This window comes from Acinonyx jubatus, chromosome D3 (assembly GCF_027475565.1).
Source record: "Acinonyx jubatus isolate Ajub_Pintada_27869175 chromosome D3, VMU_Ajub_asm_v1.0, whole genome shotgun sequence".
NCBI lineage: Eukaryota > Metazoa > Chordata > Mammalia > Carnivora > Felidae > Acinonyx > Acinonyx jubatus.
In genome coordinates, this window is record NC_069392.1 from 22,059,620 (window position 1) to 22,080,207 (window position 20,588).

General features: G+C 47.5%; 1 protein-coding gene across 1 annotated transcript; it reads left to right on the forward strand.

Annotated features, from left to right (window-relative positions):
- Positions 1-66: 66 nt before the first annotated feature.
- On the forward strand, positions 67-19,847 carry SF3A1 (splicing factor 3a subunit 1). Its single transcript, XM_015081487.3, has 16 exons — positions 67-256; positions 2,889-3,010; positions 7,192-7,399; positions 8,525-8,782; positions 11,313-11,387; positions 12,328-12,478; positions 12,834-13,027; positions 13,912-14,029; positions 14,330-14,515; positions 15,157-15,278; positions 15,382-15,627; positions 16,181-16,388; positions 16,900-17,054; positions 18,291-18,392; positions 18,506-18,577; positions 19,362-19,847. Exons 1-16 carry the CDS (start codon positions 194-196, stop codon positions 19,461-19,463), a joined length of 2,382 nt encoding a protein of 793 aa, XP_014936973.2. The 5' UTR covers positions 67-193; the 3' UTR covers positions 19,464-19,847.
- The last annotated feature ends 741 nt before the right edge of the window (positions 19,848-20,588 follow it).

The following is a 20,588-nucleotide window of genomic DNA, read 5'->3' on the forward strand; positions in this document are numbered from 1 at the left end:
CTAGGAAAGGGGCAGGAAGTTGCATCACGAAGAAGGGGCGGTCCCGGAAGTGCGTCAGCCTCTTCTCCCCGGCGACGATTTTCTCGGCCGCCGCCATCTTGCGAGCTTGTCTTATCGTCCGTGCGGGGAGCTGCTTTGACGCAGCACCGCTCACCTTCAACAAGGCGGACTGGCAGCCCTGAGCGTCGCAGTCATGCCGGCCGGACCCGTGCAGGCGGTGCCCCCGCCGCCGCCGGCGGCCACCGAGCCCAAACAGGTACCGCGACCCCCGCACCTTAATCGGCAGCCTAAACCTCGGCCTGGGCCCTCCTCTCCGGCGCGGGCGCTCTTCACTCGTGTAGAGGAAGAAGCGGTTGCTTACGAGGGCTTGGAGGGACTGCAAGTCCCAGGAGGCAGCGCGCTTCCCGCCCTACGCTGCCTTCGGGTAGCGAAACAAGCGGTCTTTCAAAGTGTGGTTCGCGGACCAGCAGCATCAGCATCACCTGGGAGTTCATTAGAAATGCCAGAACTAAATACTAATGCATTTTAGCAAGATCCCAAGATGATTGGTTAAAGGTTGAGAAACACCGATCCAGCTCACTTGTAGGTTTTCTGTGGTACTGCCTCTCACCCTGCCCTCTTGCTTTTGCCCAGTAATCCCTAACTTCCCAGCCTGTAGGGTACATTTGTGGTAGTTCTCAGTATCTACTCTTTGCGTACCCTTAAGCCAACCACCGTGTGAGGCTCCGACTGAACCAGAATGAATGGAGCACAGCTAGTTTATGAAGTTGACGGTTCTAGTGGGGAGACAGATGTAAGTGAATTCTCAACAAATGTTTATTGCTTTAATCACCGTAATTGATACCAGCCAGCTCTTAAATCAACCGAGAGGGAAAGAGGTGTGTAAATCATTGCAGTGTGGTGTGATATGCCCTGTAGGTGAAGCCCACATGAATGCTAAGTAAATTGTTTTTAGAAAGATGAATTGGTTTGTCAGATAGGTAATTGGAAAGGGGAAATAGCATCCTTTATTCATTCAGCAAACCTTTATTGAGCACATACAGGTGTGCTGATTACTGCTTTGGGTTCAGTATACAGCAGAGTACGTGAGAGAAGAGGTCCATACCCTTAGCACAAATATTTAAGTATGTCAGTATCCCTGGTATTTTCCCAGTCATTTGGGGAAAAGTAAACAAGGTAATACCAGATAATTGCAAAAACACCAGGGTAGGCATCAGGTGGTGTCTCAGATCAAGAGTAAATTAAAAAGTGTGGTTGAAGCGTAGGGCTGGAAAGGGGTGGCAAAAGATGCATTTGGGGGGGATTTGAACTTTTTCTAGTACACAGTGGGGAGAAAGGGAAGAGTTTTAAGCTGGATAATGACATGTTTGTGTTTCAGAAATTCGGGTAGGCAGGTTGTGATGAGAAATGCTAGGAGCACAGTTATTCAAAAGATGCTGAGGGCCTAGCTTAGATTGTGGCAGGGGGGTGAGACAGACGGGATGGGCAAGCTCAAGTCACAAAATGGCTGGTGGTGCAGACTCTGCAGCTAAAGTGATGTGTTGGAATCCTGGTTCTGCTCTTTGGTCCAGTTAAGCGTTACACTCCTCAATTTTGTCATCTGTAAATGGAATATTCACGTCATAAGGCTCTTATAAGAGTTAATCTATTTAAAGTTTTTAGAAAAGTATATGGAACCCACTACGTTCTTGGTAAATGTTATCATCCAATGTGGAGGCTGAGGAAGGGAGAGGAGGCCCATGTTTCTGGCCTGAATGACTGAGTGCATGGTTGACCATTCATAAGGAAAGTGGTTAGAGAAGAAAGTGCCCGGGAGTCAGCTGGATCTAGAGTTCTCTGGCACATAAGAGTGATCTGGGACATCAGTTTGGGCTGGATTGTTCAACCTAGAGGTGGTAGGGGAAGTAGAGGACATGGTTGTGAGTGCCTGAGTACAGTGTGAATACCTTGGAGAATAGAATTTGGGGGAGCCCTAGGGCAGAAGATGAAACAGGAGCTAGGAAGGAAACTTGGATGGAATGGTGAGCAAGAAGGTAAGACAGGTGAGAATGGGACCTAGGAGTTGAGGAGTAGAGAGTTTTGTGAAGGCATGGTCACTGGTCACATGATCAGATGGCTGCTGTATTTGGCATTTTTTACTTTGGCAAGAGCACTTGAAATGGATGGGAGATGAGGAGGTAGGAATGGCAAGACAGAGAACTCAGGATATTTACCAGAGGAAGAGGGGGAGAGGACAACAGCAGAAAAGAATGTGAGGGCAGGGGTGCTGCTATTTTTTTTTAAGAGGAGAGATGGACCCTTTGTTTACTAAGGAGAAGAAGCTAGTAAAGAAAGAATATTGGAGTTTATGGGACAGTTGATGTTGGGTATTCCAGTGGGGTTTCACAGAACATTTGTGCATTGAGTGGTGGTTAAGACTGGAATAGATGCAGAGGAAAGGGGCATAAGGAGTTGTCAGCAAAGAGTTTCCTGTTTCTTTATTCAGCAAACAATCATTAAATATTCCATGCCAGGCACATCCCTAGGTGCAGACATGGCCTTCTGAATTCTGGGAGATGGTTTCTTAGAATGTGGTCAGATTCTCACCCCCATCTCCCATCTTAATCACCGGGGCACTTGGTAAAAATGTAGATTCCCAGTGTCACTGAGACCACTTGCCTGTGAGGGAGCCAAGGAGGCTGCTTTTTTCACTGGTTTCCCCAGGAGAGTCCCACTCAAGTATAGTGCAGTTAAGATAACCACTTTTCTGGAACAGAGGGTCCTAACTAGAGGAATGTCCACGGAAGAGAGTCTACATTCTCAATAATATCTTAGAGGAGTTTGACAGTGGGGATCCAGTCCCAAATGAGGAACTTTAAGACATTATTTTCCTTTTCTTGTTTTCACAGCCCACAGAAGAAGAAGCTTCTTCAAAGGAGGATTCTACTCCCTCCAAGCCAGTGGTGGGAATTATTTATCCTCCTCCAGAGGTCAGGAATATCGTTGACAAGACTGCCAGCTTTGTGGCCAGGTAACGTAGCTGCTTCTGCGTTGTCAGCCTAGGCCTGTTAGCTCATCTGACACCACAAGCTGGCGGTGAGGTAGGCAGTGGGCAAGATTGGTGTCTGCAGCACAGCATGGTAGGGGCAGAATGTGAATCACACCCAGTCCCAGAGTCACCAGGAACCTGTGCTTCCAAAATGGGCCTGAGGAAGTGCCTGGAAAGTTGCTTTGTCATGGATAGTATGTGTGTCTGTACTACTGTATGATAGTATGATAGTCTGAGCTGCTGACCTGAGGAAGACAAAGAAAGGAGTTGATTGTTCTCATTATGTAAGAACTGTGCTCAGAGCTTCAACTGACCCATCTGTAAAATGGAATAAAATACCATCTCAGAGTTGTTGTAAGGCAGGAGAGGAGGAGTGGGACTGAGCTGCATGTGTCAGCAGTCTTCGTGGATGGCATGGAAGTCAGTCTGAGTTCCTCTCACTCTTCCGCATCTTATATACGCTCCCACTTCCTCAGATGGAATCTTCTTGATGGCCACTTGACTCCAAAGGTCAACACGTCCCCTAGTTTAAAATATTCTTTGGCAGCCAGCAGGCCTCATGCAACCTACAGAGCTCTTGTTTTTCTTCACAGTATATTTTTTTAAAACTAGAATTAGTTGCCACTGTTGAAAAATGTGGAGATTGCACAATAAATCTGGATTTCTGGCTTCTGTGGGCAACCAGACAACTCATTGCATGGAAGAAGTAGCTGGCCTAGAATAGACTCCTGCCTTCGGTCAGGGCGTATACTCCAAAGGGCCACTCCTTGACCCCAAGGCAGCATCCCCATCACAGTACATCATGTAATACAGGACTCCTTCCTTTCCCAACCCCCTAATATAATGAAAGGTAGAAGTTATTCTGCTTGATGGCTTTCACTTGTCAGGCTCCATGCAGATTCATATTATTACATTTCAAAGGCTTTGATTAACTTGGGTATTGCGTTAAATCTGTTCTGTGCTTGATTGAACAGTCAGATTTAGGGCAGTAAGTGTTGTGTTTATGATAAATGTTTAGTATCTCATAGCAACGCTCATACTTCTCTCTTCCCCCTGATAATTTAAAAACAGAATAAATAGGGTGTTAGAGGAAGAATCACCACAGTCTCACTACCAGAATAGTTTCTACCAGCTGTTTTCACTTTCCGGTTTCCTTCTGAGCCTTGGCATCCTTTTTTAGATCCTTTAATACTAGTAGATACTTTCACATCCTGCTTTTCCCTTTTGTGTTGTGTTATAAGCCTTTTCCCATGTAGCTCTGTGGTCCCCTGATGCTGCGCCGTCCTTGATACACCATGCTGAGGTGATGTTCCTTCCTGGACTTGGCAGTCTCCTCTATATTTTCCTTCAAGGTTGTTTCCAACATTTCAATTTGGCAAATGAAGCTGTGGGGAAATCTGAGCATTTTCTTTCCCTTCTAGATTGTTTCCTTAGAAGAGAATTCTGTGTGGCACATAACTGGCTGAAAGAGGGTTTTTAAAGATTTTCTTAAACATTTTGCCAAGTAGCTTTCCAATAATTTTGTGCCAGCCTCTGCTGCCATAGAAATAAGAGTTTCCAAGTTTTCTTAAAAATAAAAATGTATGCTTCCATATTTCTAGATTTATTTTTGGCTAAGGTGATTGCTTTGTAGGCATTTTTAAAATCTGGACTTGCTTTCATGTACATTGCAATGAAGGAACAGACCAGCACCATCCCACTCGGGGATAAAGAAAGCATGCAGGACCCTCTACTTCACTTCTGTTGGGTCACATATATTGATTGATGGAGCATACAGTAAAAATCACTGAGTATGTTTTTCCGAAAGAAGTTTTTTCTCTCTTGGTTTGGTCTTTCCTGAATTTTCCTGTCAAGAAACTGAAGTGGAAATTACCCTTAAAAAGTCCCACCAGCTGGGTTGACTCAGAATCATGTCTTTTTCTGCTGAAATCTATTCCTTGTGTTAGAGAACATAATCCTAAAATTAACATTAAGTTAATTTAAAAGAACAGAATCTCTTGGAACAAACATTCTTGCCTTCTTTTTTTATTTCAGATTATTCCCAGATGTGGTAAGGTTATGGCTTAGGAGGCAGTGATAGAAGAAGCAACCAGAGCCCCCTTTTCTTAGCAGCCCTTTGTCTGCCCTGGGCGTTTGCTGGGTATGATTGTCTAGTTTAGCAATATCTAAGTGTGCACTTACCTTCCTCTTCATATATGGTTTGCATTATAAGAGAGGGAAAGATGCTTCTTCCCCAAGTAGGAGGTTCCAGTTGGACTAATGCACTGTCAAATTGAGACCTCATGGTGTTATTCATGCTACAGGGTGTGGCCAGAGCTTGCAAAGTAGCTAGCCTGGGTGTTTACCACTGCCATGGCAGTTTGTTATGGTTGCTAATCTGGGGCACAGCGTTGCCTTTATGTACCCTGTCTCCTGCCCTCTCTTCAACTAATAGGGCCAGGGTGTGAAAGTCTGAAGAAAGGGAGCAACCTGCTACCAGCAGCCCCTAGAACCATCCCTTGATGATTTTGGAGCATCTTCTGAGTGTTGGGCTCTGTCTGGAGTAGTGAGGGAAGCCCCACAGACATCTAATACCCAGATCATCTCTAATGTTTGTGGAACAGCCCTTTCTAAGTTTCATAGGAGTGACAGCCCTTGGATTTCAGGCCACCCTATGATTCAGAAAAACTTTGGCATCTCCTTAGCTGATTTGATCTTCTCAGTACACCAGGGTAGAGAGAGAAGGTAGTATTAGTTGCATCTTACACATGGGAAATTGAGTCAAAGAGAAGGTTGGGTTCCCAGTTTTGGGGGTGGGGAGGGTAGAGGGGCTGGAGATTGAGTTCACTCGCCAGTGGCCAGTGATTTAATCAATCATGCCTATGTAACTAAGTCTTCATAAAAAACCCTAACTGATGGGATTCAGAGAGCTTCCAGGTCGGTAAGTAAGAACACATCTGAGGGGGTGCTGGGAGGGTGGTGCACCCCACACTCTACAGGGACAGAATCTCCTGTGCTCAGGACCCTACCAGACCTATCCCTGTGTGTCTTTTCATCTGGCTGTTCATTTTTACCCTTTAAAATATCTTTTTTTTTTAATAAACTGGTAATCTAGGAAATTAAAAAAAAAAAGAGCGGGGAGGGTTGATAACTTGAAGAATCGTTAGTGAACCCAAAATATGAATATTGTCCATATCTTATGTCTTTAGGGTTAACGTGCTTTCTGACTGACACAGATGGTGTATATGTCTGACGCCTTGAAGTATTGCCATTGGGCTCTCTGAAAATTAGGGTTTCCTAAATTTCACGACAGGGATTTTTTTTTTTTTTTTATCCTGAAGTTTTAAAGGAATGTAAACTGGGGACCTGGGGTTTATGTGGAAAACTGTCTCAGCTACCGAGAGAGGTAGAGACCTCCCTTCTATTCTTACCGCTCCCCTTGTTATCTGAATGTGCCTTACATAGCAGCACAGATCATGTCCTTGGGGAGCAGTTTTTCCAGTGTGGGCCTCACTTAGTAAATGGGGTGATTTGGTAGTACTTGGACAAAGTACTACTTTGGACAAGGTAGTACTTGGACAAAGCATTACATCAAATGGTCTGTGTTTTGATGTTTTTCTCAATCCTTGTGGTTACCCAAAGGACAAAGTGTCAGTTTGGTGCTAGTGTATCTTTAACAGTACTCCAGCCCTCTTTCTTTTTTTTTTTTTTTTGTCCTCTCTTTAACTAAGATCTGGCCTCAGTCTCAGGAAACCTTGAACTAGACTTTAATGATACTACTTTGTTTTCATTATGTTTAATTTTATGTTTCCTTTTGTTAGTAAAGCCATACTGATTTTTACTTGAAGTAGTAGTATATGCTTTCCTTTTTGAGTAATTCTTAAAATGAATAAACTTCATTAAAAGAACACAGTAGCTTAGATAATTTTGGGAATGGCAAGACTAGCAGAAGGGCTGCAGGAATGACAGAGGTCTGGGACACCCTGTGGTAGAGGTGTTCTGGCCCAGGCTTGAAGGAGGTAGACAACTCTGGCTGGTGACACAAGAGTTTTAGGAGGACCTCTACAGTGCTTAGGGATGGGCTAGTTTGATGAGTGGTGACAAGAAGGGGGCTTGAATGGGTAATGTTCTGAGTCTAGGCAATTGTAAGGGTTGTAGTGTTAATTCTCTTTCCTTCCTTGTAGAAATGGACCTGAATTTGAAGCTAGGATACGACAGAATGAGATCAACAATCCCAAGTTTAACTTCTTGAACCCCAATGACCCTTACCATGCCTACTACCGCCACAAGGTCAGCGAGTTCAAGGAGGGGAAGGCTCAGGAGCCCTCGGCTGCCATCCCCAAGGTCATGCAGCAGCAGCAGCAGGCCACCCAGCAGCAGCTGCCCCAGAAGGTTGGAATTCACCGCTCCCTTCATATCCCCAGGGCTAAGAGGGAAGCCTGGACAGAGAGGGGAGGATAATGAACTCTGCTCTCCAAACCTCTCTACCAGCCAGGAAGAGACACGAGGTTTTTATCTACTGAGGCTCAGATAGCAAAGTACTGTTGACAGTTGGCATTTTCTGAGCACTGCTTGTCCAGCTCTTTGCTCAGTGCTTTAGGAGTCTTCCTGTCACCTCACAGCAGCTGCTTAAGGAGGACAGCAAAGTGACCATTTTACAGCTGAGGAACGTAAGGCTTGGGGAAATACAGTTTACCCAGGCCACAGTCAGGAGTCCAGAGTTCAAACTCTTGGCCCCTGCTCTTTGCCTTGACCGTGGAGTGAGGACAGTGGCTTGTGATCCCCTTCTTGAGCATCCCTCCCTTCCATCTCACCTTCCCAGGGCCCCTCCATCTGGCCTGCCCTAATACCTAATCCTCACTAGGTCCACAAATAGGGACAATTAAGGGTTGTTGGTGTGGACAAGAAGGGCTGGCACAATTTCCCTCCTGTATAGACCTGGACTGGTCCTTTCTCTTTGCTGTTTTCCTGAACCATGGTGGCAAAGGCTACCTCTTGTTTTACAGTGGGAAATAAAGGTTCAAGTAGATTCTGATACCTTGCATTGCAATTTACTACTCCTAGGGCCTCAGGCTACCTCAGTTTCCTCATCTGTAAAAAGGATTCACAGTACCTGTTCTGTCCACCTCGTGGTTTGTGTGGAGGCCAGATGAGGTAACAACCGTGGAGTCCTCTCCAGTGGGCCCTCTGCACACATGTAGGGCTTACTGTGGCCTCCATATCCCTCGGATGGGATTTAATATGGCATGTTCCTGTAGAATCTTCTGCCACCAAGTTTTGGCCTTCAATTTCAGGGCAACAGCAGAAATACAGAGGGGCACGGTTCTTGCTCAAAGCCATGCAGGGAGTTGAGGCCACAGTTGGCCAACTAATTGGTGCTCTTGTGAGTTAGTATTCTCTCACACCATGGGCCAGTGATGTGCACATGGTTAACAGAAGCGTAGAGGTCCATGCCATCCTATCGGAGGTGTCTTCCCACCCCCCTCGAGCCTCACATTCCCTCTATCTGCATCGTAGGTCCAAGCCCAGGTAATCCAAGAGACCATCGTGCCCAAAGAGCCCCCTCCCGAGTTTGAGTTCATCGCAGACCCCCCCTCCATCTCAGCCTTCGACCTGGATGTGGTGAAGCTGACGGCTCAGTTTGTGGCCAGGAATGGCCGCCAGTTTCTGACCCAGCTGATGCAGAAAGAACAGCGCAACTACCAGTTTGACTTCCTCCGCCCTCAGCACAGCCTTTTCAACTACTTCACGAAGCTGGTGGAGCAGTACACCAAGGTGCCTGGGCAGGGCAGGGGCTGGGGTGCTGGGCCTAGGGAAGGAAGGCATCTTGCGGAAGCACTGAATCTATTCATGTCTACAAGGACAGTACTCCACCGTGGGTCCCTGGGCAGATGTAAAAATTCCAGTTCAGTGTAAAGTCTTGATTTCTATTGAGTTTTTCTTTTTAAATGTAACAGATTGCTGGTTTTAAAGAGAAGTGAAACGTGTGATTGATAACTGTCATTAGGTTAGTGCCTGCTATGTGACAAGGCCAAGTGGTACTAGCTGCTCTTAAGTACATTTAAATTTTCAGTTGCCTTGCATAGTACCTGAGAAGAAGCAAGCCGTTAATAATTGCCTCCTTTTTGCCCAGTTTAATCTTCACAAGAACCTAGAATGTGTTCCCCTCTCCCCTTTTTCAGAAGTAGAAACAGGCTCAGAGAGTTGAAGTCACTTACTCATGGTCTCAGCTAGTAAGTGGCTGCACTGACTCTTAACACCTATGTTGTTTTTCACTCTAAAAAGTACCTGGAATTAGAATATAATTTAAGTAGGTATTGAGAAACAGTTCAACATAAGTATAGCCAGTATTGATGGAATACTTGTATATGTAGCATGTTTTCGTTTAATTCCTAATAAACTCTAAGGTAGCCACTGGTCTCCTTATTTTGTAGAAGAGGAAATGGGCACAGCAAAGTTAATTTGGATAGAGTTATACAGCCAGGGCTTGCTGAGCTGGGACATCATCTCTGGCATTTTTACTCCAGACCCTAAGACCTGGATCTTAATTATCCTGTTAAAAATATCTTAATTATTATACTACATTGTTGTAATCAAGAATCTGGACAAGTCAATATTGGTATTGAAAAATAATTGGATCTGGGGTCCCTGGGTGGCTCAGTCGGTTAAATGTCTGACTTCAGCTCAGGTTATGATCTCACATAAGAGTTGTGAGTTTGAGCCCCACATCAGGCTCTACACTGTGTGGAGCCTGCTTGGGATTCCCTTCCCCATTTTCTCTCTCTCTCTCTCTCTTTCTCTTTCTCTCTCTCTCTCTCTCTCTCTCTCTCTCTCAAAATAAATTTTAAAAAATTAGATCATTAATTTATTGCAAAGAACACTGATAACAGATTTGCCAGTGGCTTGTTTTTCTTGTTACACATGTAGTGGAGGTTGTCTTCCTGATTAGTGGCATGATTTGTACATCTTTTCTTGTTATTTAGAAACAGTACATTAAAGATCTGACTTAAAAGGACTCATAATGATTTCCTCTAATTTTGATCTGAGTATGTAACTAGAAAGAATTACAAAGATGTATGCGTTTAGAAAATGATCAAATCCAAAAATGGTAGAGTAGCTAAAATAACAATCATTTGAAGGCCAAAGGGTTAGTGTAATTACACAGTATCAATTTTAAGTGAGCCCTGTGTTAATTTTCCCTAGTGGACTACTTCCAAGGTTAAAGGTCCCCAGATACCTTTTTACTCTGTTACTTTCCTGTTTCTTCTCCCTCAGAACTTGGGTATAGACATTTATTACTCTAACCTGTGGGCACTGGTGTCTGTGTTTAGCCATGGGAGATTCCAGGAGCAGATTTATTCCTGGGATAGAGGTATAGAGAGGATGGGGGCGGGGGAGGGGTGGGCTGAGCCAGTTTACCAGTAACAATAAATAGTATTTGTGGGGGGAGAGGGGTGCCCGGGTGGCTCAAGATGGTTAAGCATCTGACTTCGGCTCAGGTCGTGATCTTGCGGTTTGTGAATTCAAGCCCTGCATTGGGCTTCTTGCTGACAACTTGGAGCCTGCTTCAGATTCTGTTTCTCCCTCTCTCTCTGCCCCTCCCCTGCTCACATTCTCTGTCTCCCTCTCAAAAATAAATATTTTTTAAAAAATTAAAAAAAAAAAAACTATTGGGGCAGGTAGAATGACTGGCTGTTTTGAACAAAGCCATCATTTGTTGTCAAACGTATGTTCATTGTCAGAATTCATTTCAAATTCTGGAATTAACAATAGTGAACAGAAAACAGATTAATTTCCGTCTATGGAGTTTCTGGTCTAGTGAGGGGGCAACAGGCAAGTGCAATGTCAGTGGATATTAGCTGGTAATAAATTCTGTGGAGAAATAGAAAGCAGGGGACAGAGATCTAGGAGATAGGGCCTGTGGGTGGCAGTCTTGGGTAGGGTCATCAGGGGAGCATGTGCAAAAGGGTAGGAACATTTCTGTGCCCTGAGAGCAGCCAGCACATGCTGACTGTACCCTGGGTGATATAGGCAGTGCATTTGTGTATTTTCCTGCTGATTCTTGCAGCAACCTTTTAATGTTGACCGTGCTGACTTTAAGTGGTGGTGTCACCATTTGTAGAAGGAAGCCAAGTTACAGAGGTTAAGTAACTTGCCCAAAGTTGTTGCATAGCCAAGTGGAGCTGGGATTGGGACCTGGAACCCTATGCTCTCACTTTTCTTATGCCTTTCCACAGGCTCCAGAAGGCAACCTCTTTGTCCTGTGTTGTGCACTGACAGTTGCTTTAACTCTTTTGTGTTTCAGATCTTGATTCCACCTAAAGGGTTATTTACAAAGCTCAAGAAAGAGGCTGAGAATCCCCGAGAAGTTTTGGACCAGGTAAACTGAATTATAACCAGTTACTGATGGTGCAAGTTACTTTGGGTTGTTTCATGTTTGGAAATAGTCTCTGAGGTGGTACCTTGCTGTGTTCCATGCACAGGAGTGGTGAGAAGAAAGGCCTTGTGGCCACAAAAAGCCAAAGAAACCTAGATTGTCTGGTTGCTAACTTTCTGTTTTTCTCTCAGCTTTACTGGATCTTCCTCTTTTTTGCTCTCACTAGAAGCCAACTCCTGAGCAGGTTTTCTGGTGACAGATGCCTTTTGAGGCCCCAAGTTCTCAAGAGTCAAGGAGAGAAGGCATATTGGTGCTGCCTGTTTTGGGTAGCTGCATGAAGGTTTTGTTCTCAGACTCTCAGATTGCTGTTGCTTTTGTGGGTACTTGGTTGTCACACAGACTTCCTGGGACGGAGTTTGATGCTCTGTGAGAACAGAGCCTCTTGCCAAATCAAGCAGAAAACTCTGAGGTTATAACAAATGGCTGCCCTTGGGGCCCAGACACAAGGTTTCTGTGACATTTAGAATTTTTTTTTTTTTTTTTTACATTTTATTTATTTTTGAGAGAGAGACAGAGCACAAGTGGGGGAGAGGCAGAGAGAGAGAGGGAGACACAGAACCCGAAGCAGGCTCCAGGCTCTGAGCTGTCCGCACAGAGCTTGACATGGGGCTCGACCTCACAAACTGTGACATCATGACCTGAGCCGAAGTCGGATGCTTAACCGACTGAGCCACCCAGGTGCCCCGACATTTAGAATTTTTATTCTGTCTAAGCTTTGGGCCTGACTGAGACCAGATGCACATACCAGGAATTTCCTCTTGTAGGCAGAACAGTCTCCTCTTCCAAGGGAGATGCTGGCTTTGGTAAAGGTATTGAAGGTGGCTGCTCCATCAGGAGCTGACCCTGATTCAGCATAGCATCATGCTGTTTTCTGTTTCTTCAGGTGTGTTACCGGGTGGAGTGGGCCAAGTTCCAGGAGCGAGAGAGGAAGAAGGAAGAAGAGGAAAAGGAGAAGGAGCGGGTGGCGTATGCACAGATCGACTGGCATGATTTTGTTGTGGTAGAAACAGTAGACTTCCAACCCAATGAGCAAGGTAGGTCTGTGAGGAAGGGAGGTGTGTGACTCCAGATGGGGAGCCAGGAGCTTAGAACCATCCTGGGATATTTCAGATACACGTCTCTTCCCAGGGAGCAGCACAGTGCCCCCGAGGTTTTTATCAGTATGTTTCATCTCTGCTCTCAGAAGACTTTAGATTTACCACATTGCCCCCACTTAAACCCAATTGAGCAAACTTAGTGCCAGACCTTGGGTGGGTGTCTGGAGCTGGGAGAGAAGTCAGACAGCCTTGGCCCTTGGAGAGCTCACAGTGCGGGAAGGGCAGACGGATGGGCCTTTGATAAAGAGCGTCTGTGGAGGTCTCCCTTTGACTCTGGATTGCTTTCTGCCAGGAAACTTCCCTCCCCCTACCACGCCGGAGGAGCTGGGGGCCCGAATCCTTATTCAGGAGCGCTATGAGAAGTTTGGGGAAAGTGAAGAGGTTGAGATGGAGGTCGAGTCTGATGAGGAGGATGAGAAACAAGAAAAAACGGAGGAGCCTCCTTCCCAGTTGGACCAGGACACCCAAGTGCAAGACATGGATGAGGTGTGCTTCTGGGAGGGCCTGTGGGGCTGGCCTTTCCTTCTGGAGCTTAAGGAGATGGGGGTGCTCTCCACCAGAGTCAGAGATCCACCTCCCTTGAGAACCTTGGAAGGAGGCACAGGTCCTGAATAAGGCATCCTGGTTGAGCAGCTGCCCAAACTCAGGCAGTATAGAACCTCTTTCCAGCTCAGGCAACAAAGATTCATTCACAGGCAAGGATCTGAAAGCTGTGCTGGCTCTGTTCTGTGACCTTCCCCCTTTGCCCAGAGGCCCTGCTCCCCACTGCTCCTGTGCCAGCTCTCAGTTAAGGAACGCTTTGCACCACATGCTTTGATACATTTGAGCTTGGGCCCAAATGATCAGCAGTTCCCAGACCTTTTCTAAGTGTAGCCTGTTGCTTCCCTTCGACCGCCTCTACCCCCTCCGAGGCAGGCCCGCCGAGCAGGCATAGAGCCTCTAGAGCCAAGCTGCCTCCTCCCCTTGGAAAGAATTTGTGTGTGAGAAGAAAGGCTCCTGTGTCTGTGGGAATTGACTTTTTCTCTCCCTCCCAGCATTGCTCCATGAGCAGCTACCATTGAGTGCCAGCTTGCCCCCCGCACCCCTCCCCAGCATGTTTAAGTGCCCTTGGCCTCCTGGGACTGCCTGGTGCCAGCTGCTGGAAATGCCTGGGCGGAGTGTTAGCACCACAGCCCCCAGCACTCATTCATGTTGCGAGGAAGCAGCTTGGCTGGCTGCCGGCTGGCCTCGGCTGCCCCCAGAGGCTTAGCACATGGACGCTGGCTGGCAGGGACCTAGGTTCCTTGCCACTCTGAGAGCTGCCAGGGCTCAGCTGCAGGGGGATGGCCTGTCGGCCCTTCTCTAAGTCCTGCCATTGCTTTGCTTTTCAGGGTTCAGATGATGAAGAAGAAGGGCAGAAAGTGCCCCCACCCCCAGAGACACCCATGCCTCCTCCTCTGCCCCCGACTCCAGACCAAGTCATTGTTCGGAAGGATTATGACCCTAAAGGTAGGGCCTGCCTGGTTTCCTGCCTTCACATATTCCTCAGACCTTCTGTTTCTAAGAGGGCTCGAGGTTGCTGGTCGCGAAGGCATTGATAGTCTTTTCCTTTGCAGGCCTGGTGATAGGGAACAGAGCTTAGTCCTCTTTGGTGCCCAGGTGCCTTGCACAGTGCTAGGTACAGCATGGCACTAAATGGATGGGTCTTGGATGAGTAACACATGAATAAAACAATAATTTCTTAACGTCTGTTGCTTCCCAGTATTCTCATTCAAGCATCTCTGTTTTTTGGTTTTTTTTTTTTTTTAGCTTCCAAGCCCCTGCCTCCAGCCCCTGCACCAGATGAATATCTCGTGTCTCCCATCACGGGGGAGAAGATCCCTGCCAGCAAAATGCAGGAACACATGCGCATCGGGCTTCTCGATCCCCGCTGGCTGGAGCAGCGAGACCGCTCCATCCGTGAGAAGCAGAGTGATGATGAGGTGTATGCACCAGGTGAGGTGGGGGTTCTCCCACCCAGTCCACACCCCTTCTGTGACTCCGCCCTGACTCCCTTTGACTCATGGGCACGTCTAGACTTTAAAGAAATGAAAAGCAAGAATTGAGGTCAACAAAAACTTTGGAGGATAGGTATAGTCTGTGATGCTACAAAAGAACTGCCCGTTTTCCAGAAGGACTCTTCGTAAGACTCCTCCAGAGTCAGACACCTGACATGGATGGCATCCCAGACATCCCAGAGTTGGAAGGGTGCTCGTCTTGGAGTTGTCTTAGAATGAGGGCTCTGGTGGCTGGAGCACCTTGAGCAATTTGAAATGAGACACGATAGGGAGAAAACTGTCCCGGAAGCAGGAGACTAAGCTTTTAGTCCTGACTGCTACTTGTCGCTTTTGTGACCCTGTCCTCCCAGTTGCTTTTCGTAAGTTAAGCAATTGGATAGCCTCTAGTGTACGGGCTTTTTGCTGGTTGGGCAGCCTTCCCCAGGCTCAGAGGATAGGCATGCTATGTTGGGACCCAGGTTCAGGCCTGCTCCATGGGACCAGCCTCTACCCTGCACCATGAGAGTTGCTGGTATGTTGGAAGGACACCTGGTTTTAGTTTTCCTTTCTGCTCCCTGCCTCCATTTTATGACTATCCAGGTCTGGATATCGAAAGCAGCTTGAAACAGTTGGCTGAGCGGCGTACTGACATCTTCGGTGTAGAGGAAACAGCCATTGGTAAGAAGATTGGTGAGGAGGAGATCCAGAAGCCAGAGGAAAAGGTGACATTCTGATGGATCCTAGTACTTTCCCCACCCTCACACTCCTATACTTGGGCTCAGTTTCAGAAGCCCTGACAAGCTGCGGCTTTGCTTTCCTTTGTAGGTGACCTGGGACGGTCACTCAGGCAGCATGGCGCGGACCCAGCAGGCTGCCCAGGCCAATATCACCCTCCAGGAGCAGATTGAGGCCATCCACAAGGCCAAGGGCCTAGTGCCAGAGGATGATACGAAGGAGAAGATTGGTCCCAGCAAACCCAATGAACTTCCTCAGCAGCCACCACCTCCATCTTCAGCCACCAACATTCCTAGCTCTGCCCCTCCCATTACCTCTGTGCCTCGGCCACCCGCAGTAAGCCAGTAGCCACTTTGGGACTAATCTTTTAGCATTTGCTTTTTGGGGTTGGACTCTATTGGCTGAGAAGGACAGCTTCCTTGCAGTGGGGCCCAAGGGCTGCTTGGGTTAAGTTGAGAGACAAAGAACTCTTTAATAGTAAGTGGGAACCTCTAGTCTGTGTGGGAGGATTGGAACAGGGAGGGAAGCAGGAGGCAAAAGTGAGAAGCAGGCTTGGGGCAGAGAAGGGCTGCAGGGCTTAACAGGTCTTCGAGGACTGTTGGCCTGTCTCCAGGAAGCTAAGTTGAGGTCAGCCTCTTTAGTGGCTTTTTCAGTGTCTGCCACAAGCAGCTGGTTGAGTCTCAGGAGGAAAGAATGTCACCCTGGGCCTCTCTTGGCGTAGTTCCTGTCAGAGTTTAGTCATGGGCTGCAGTTTGTCAGTCCCAGGGGATTGAGTTGGAGCTTTCCAGCCCCCATCCTCAAAGGTTGCTGGTGGCTAATCACCAGCCATATGTGCCATTGAGGTCCACCTTTGGTTTTCTGTGATCTGTGTGTCCCTTCTTCCCCACAGATGCCACCTCCTGTTCGTACCACGGTTGTGTCTGCAGTACCTGTCATGCCCCGCCCCCCGATGGCATCAGTGGTCCGACTACCCCCAGGCTCAGTGATTGCCCCCATGCCGCCAATCATCCATGCACCCAGGATCAATGTGGTGCCCATGCCTCCCTCAGCCCCTCCTATCATGGCACCCCGCCCACCCCCCATGATTGTGCCAACAGGTCAGTGTCTCTCATGTCGCTTTCCAAGCCATTGGGTCAGGACTTTGGACCAGGTACATCAGCAGTGGCCGATGGTAGCGCCCAGCTTTTCCAGTTGGGCGTCCAGCTCAGAGAAGAGCCTTGGTTTCCCCATATGAACAATCCCTGAGCTAGGAGCTGGGGAACTGGTGGTCCTAGGGGAGATAGGCTGATGTGGCTGAGCTGGGGTCTGTGCACCTGGAGTGGTCAGGCCCCAGACAGGTGCAGAGGCCTAGTGAGACTTGCTGTCAGCTGGCACCTACTCCATCCATCAGTCCTGCCCCTCTTCTAGGCTTCTGTTGCCCAGTGTGGGCAGTCTCTTAGGTCTCCCTGCCAGGGAACTTACTGGCTCTCAGACTGAGCCAGGAGTGACTCTTCACACCCCTGACTATGAGAAGTGGGACACCTTTGCAGTCTTTCCTCATTTATCACTATCCCTGAGTCCCAGGGCCCTTCCTCCCACTCATGCGGCTGCTTATTCCTGTCTTGGCAGCATTTGTGCCTGCTCCTCCTGTGGCACCTGTCCCAGCTCCAGCCCCCATGCCCCCTGTCCACCCCCCACCTCCCATGGAGGATGAGCCTGCCTCCAAGAAACTGAAGACAGAGGACAGCCTTGTGCCTGAGGAAGAGTTCCTACGCAGAAATAAGGTATGTGATACCAGAGTGCCACCTGTGGCCTGGAGTGACTAGTGGGGGGACCCAGTCTTGCCCCAGTTACACACTCCCTGGCGCACCCTCTTCTCCCACCGTTTTGGCTTCTGGGGCCTGGGTCAGTTATTGGAAGCCTGTAAGGGCTTCTGGGTACACAGTAGATGCATAGTCAACAGTGGAAGGACCGGACCAAATAGGCAGTCCCTCTGTTGTGAACTATCATGGAGACCAGTAGGAAAACTAGCTGGTAGGCAGCAGGACTAACGTAGGCAGCAGGACTTGAGTGTGAAGGGACCTTGAATACTGGAAGAAATCCCGGGTGTAGTTCTTAATTTCTTTGCGACCTTCTTCTGTGGCTCCAGTCCTTTGAAGTTCTCCCTGTTGTGGGGATCCTGTTGAGGTGCTAGAAATAAGGAGAACTTTGACACTTCCAGTGCCTAAGGAAGCTGTCCGCCTCTAGTGAGGAGGCAGAAACAGTCCTAGCCGCACTCCCCCAGTGCATTTGACCAGGTTTTTTTTTTTTTCTTTCTGATAGCAGTTCCCATTTTCTGAGTACCAGCTGAAGTGCCAAGAGCTACACGTTTTATGGGCACTTGTTTCTTCAGTGCTTACAACAGTACCATGCAGTCGTTGTGATCACTTGTTTTATAAACTTGGCGTTGAGGCTCAGAGAGACCTAGTTAGCAGGGAAACTCAGTTGGGAGCCTAGGTCTCTAACCTTGCAGTTTATATTCTCTCTGTGGTGCTTCTGGGGTTTGCAGGGCATTTTCTTACTACTTTTTTGGTTCCAGACTCACCAAAAGGCAGGGTAGAGATCGTTTTAAAGATTTCTTTGCTCTGTAAAGGTAAGGTAAGGAAAGATATTTCCTGCTTTGTAAAATGAGACTTGGATTAGTTGATCTCTAAAGATCTTATGATTTGAGAGTCAGAATTTCATGGGGTTGGTCTGGGCCAACTTCTTAGGGAGTTGGCAAAGAGGAAGAATGTGACTTACTAGGAAGGAAGGAAAAGCAGAGCATGCTGGGGGGAACCAGAGACCTTTAATCCCAAATCTTGAAAATGGGGGGGGGATGAGTTGTGACATCATACTAATGGCCTTAATAGTGAATTGGAGCAGAGTCCAGGAGTTCACATGGACAGGAGACATTGTTCAGACTGGTCCAGGAATAGGAGAGCATAGTTGCTGATGGGCTCAGGGTTCCCTGGCCATAATGGCCATGTCCTATTTTGCAGGGTCCAGTGTCCATCAAAGTCCAAGTGCCCAACATGCAGGATAAGACTGAATGGAAACTGAATGGACAAGTTCTGGTCTTCACCCTCCCGCTGACAGATCAGGTATGAGTTGGTGTTGCTAACTGGCATCAGGTGCACTGGATCCCAGGATTCAGGGGGCAGCTTTCTTTAGCTGACCTTAGCAAAGAGGTGAATGACCTCTCTCTGTCCCACAGGTCTCTGTCATCAAGGTGAAGATTCACGAAGCCACGGGTATGCCCGCAGGGAAACAGAAGCTGCAGTATGAGGTGGGTCACATATCAGTGCTCCTGCCCCTTGGGTTCAACACCTCTGCCATCACAGAAGCTTAATGACCTGTGGAATCTAAAGGAGTGGGGAGACATGTGGGGTGGCCATGTGAGTCTATCCTAGAAGTGATGATGCTGGCTAGGAGTGCCAGGGCAGGTTAGCCTGACAGAATGAAACTCTGCTGGGGTCACAGTATAGTCTTGTGTGAGGCCCAAAAAACTTTTTGCCTTAATGACTAGGGTGGACATTTGGTCGCTTTCTGGCCCAGAGGTAGAGGTACGAACGGGAGGTAGAGCCATCCCAGCCAGTGTGGTCTGGGGTAGCCTGGCTTTGGGCAGGGACACAGAGGTCCTAGTCCACCTCAACCTGGTGTCCGCCTGGCATGCTTTATTCTCCGTCTCAGTACTTTGACAAATGCCTACTCTGAGCCTCCGTTTCCTGCTCTGTCAGATGAGACTTGGACTAGTTGATCTCTAAAGATCTTCTGATTTGAGAGTCAGAATTTCATGGGGGTTGGTTTAGGCCAACTTCTTGGGGAGTTGACAAAGAGGAAGAGCGTGACTTACTAGGAAGGAGGGAAAAGCAGAGCATTCTGGGAGGGAACCAGAGACCTTCAGTCCCACCCTTACTCCCTCCCACCCCCCCAACCCCCTGCCATTGTCCTACCTTCTTTCAGGCCCCTGTATTCTCTGAGTTCAGAGTGAATGGATGTTGGGAGTTGTGAGGCTATATACTGTTAAAGGCTAGATTGCCCTGTGCTAAAGCACACCATCTGTTTTCCAGGGCATTTTCATCAAGGATTCCAACTCACTGGCTTACTACAACATGGCCAATGGCGCTGTCATCCACCTGGCCCTCAAGGAGAGAGGCGGGAGGAAGAAGTAGAGGGAAACCTGCTGTCAGATCTCAGCCACTGCCGTTTTTGCCTCTACTATCCCCTACTGCCCCACCCTCTGCCCCAGACCCAGGAGACCCTGCCTTGCACATTTCTTTATTTCTTACTAAGTTTGGAAATTCAAATGGTCCTGAGCTTTCTAAGCCACTCTCCTTCCCAGTGGTCTCTGGAATCCCTTTGTGTTTGAGTCTTGATTTGAGGGGATTCATTTCTTTAGGTAGCATATTAGGAGATATGAACCCAGAGATGTCCTGTGGGATAGTATCATAGTGCCAGGTGGCACTTGGCTGATAGAATATGGTTGTTCTCATTATTAATCATTTTGTATTTTGCCATGGGTTGTCTAATAAACCTCTTGTGTCCTTCTTGTGAAATCAGTGTCCTGAGACTTGGCTCCTCTTCTGCTCTGAGGAGTGCTGGACTTTTAACTAAATTCTTGTTGCCACCAAGTCTTTCATGAATCCGTCTTAGATTTCTTTTTGTGGCTCGTTTAAAACATTTGGACCTTTCAAAGGCATACCCTGCGTATTTAACAGATTGCTACAAAGTGCCTTTAACATGCCAGGACCACAGAAGAACAAGGACAAGTGTGATGCACTTCCTGGGCCAGTGAGCAGCAGAGAGATACATGTAGATGAGACTTGGGGTTGGGGGTGGCAGTATAGTTTCCTGCAGACCTGGAATCACCCATCACCTGATTGGCTCTATGACCTTAGGCAGGTGGCTTACCCTGAGTGAGCACAGGACATGACGTTTTTTAAACTTATTTATTTACAAAATGCTAAATTGTGCCACAGCCTTGAACCATTCCAAGGATTTTATAAAATTTAACCAGTTTACTGTTCATTGTTTTAAGTGTTTCATCAGTTTTAACCTACATAATCTTGAGTATTCCTGTTTTATACTGAGGCACAGAGAAGGTGGATCATATGCCCACAGCCACACAGTAAGAAGATGAAAAGAATGTGTGCAAAATGCTTGTCACAGGCCTTGCTCCCTAGTAAGAGCCAGACGCCGGCTATTATTTTTGGAATTATGCTATCACAGGGACATAGGCGCTGCTGTGGGTGTTTAGAGGAAGGAAGGTGAGAGCCTGTTGAAAACTGTTTCCTGGT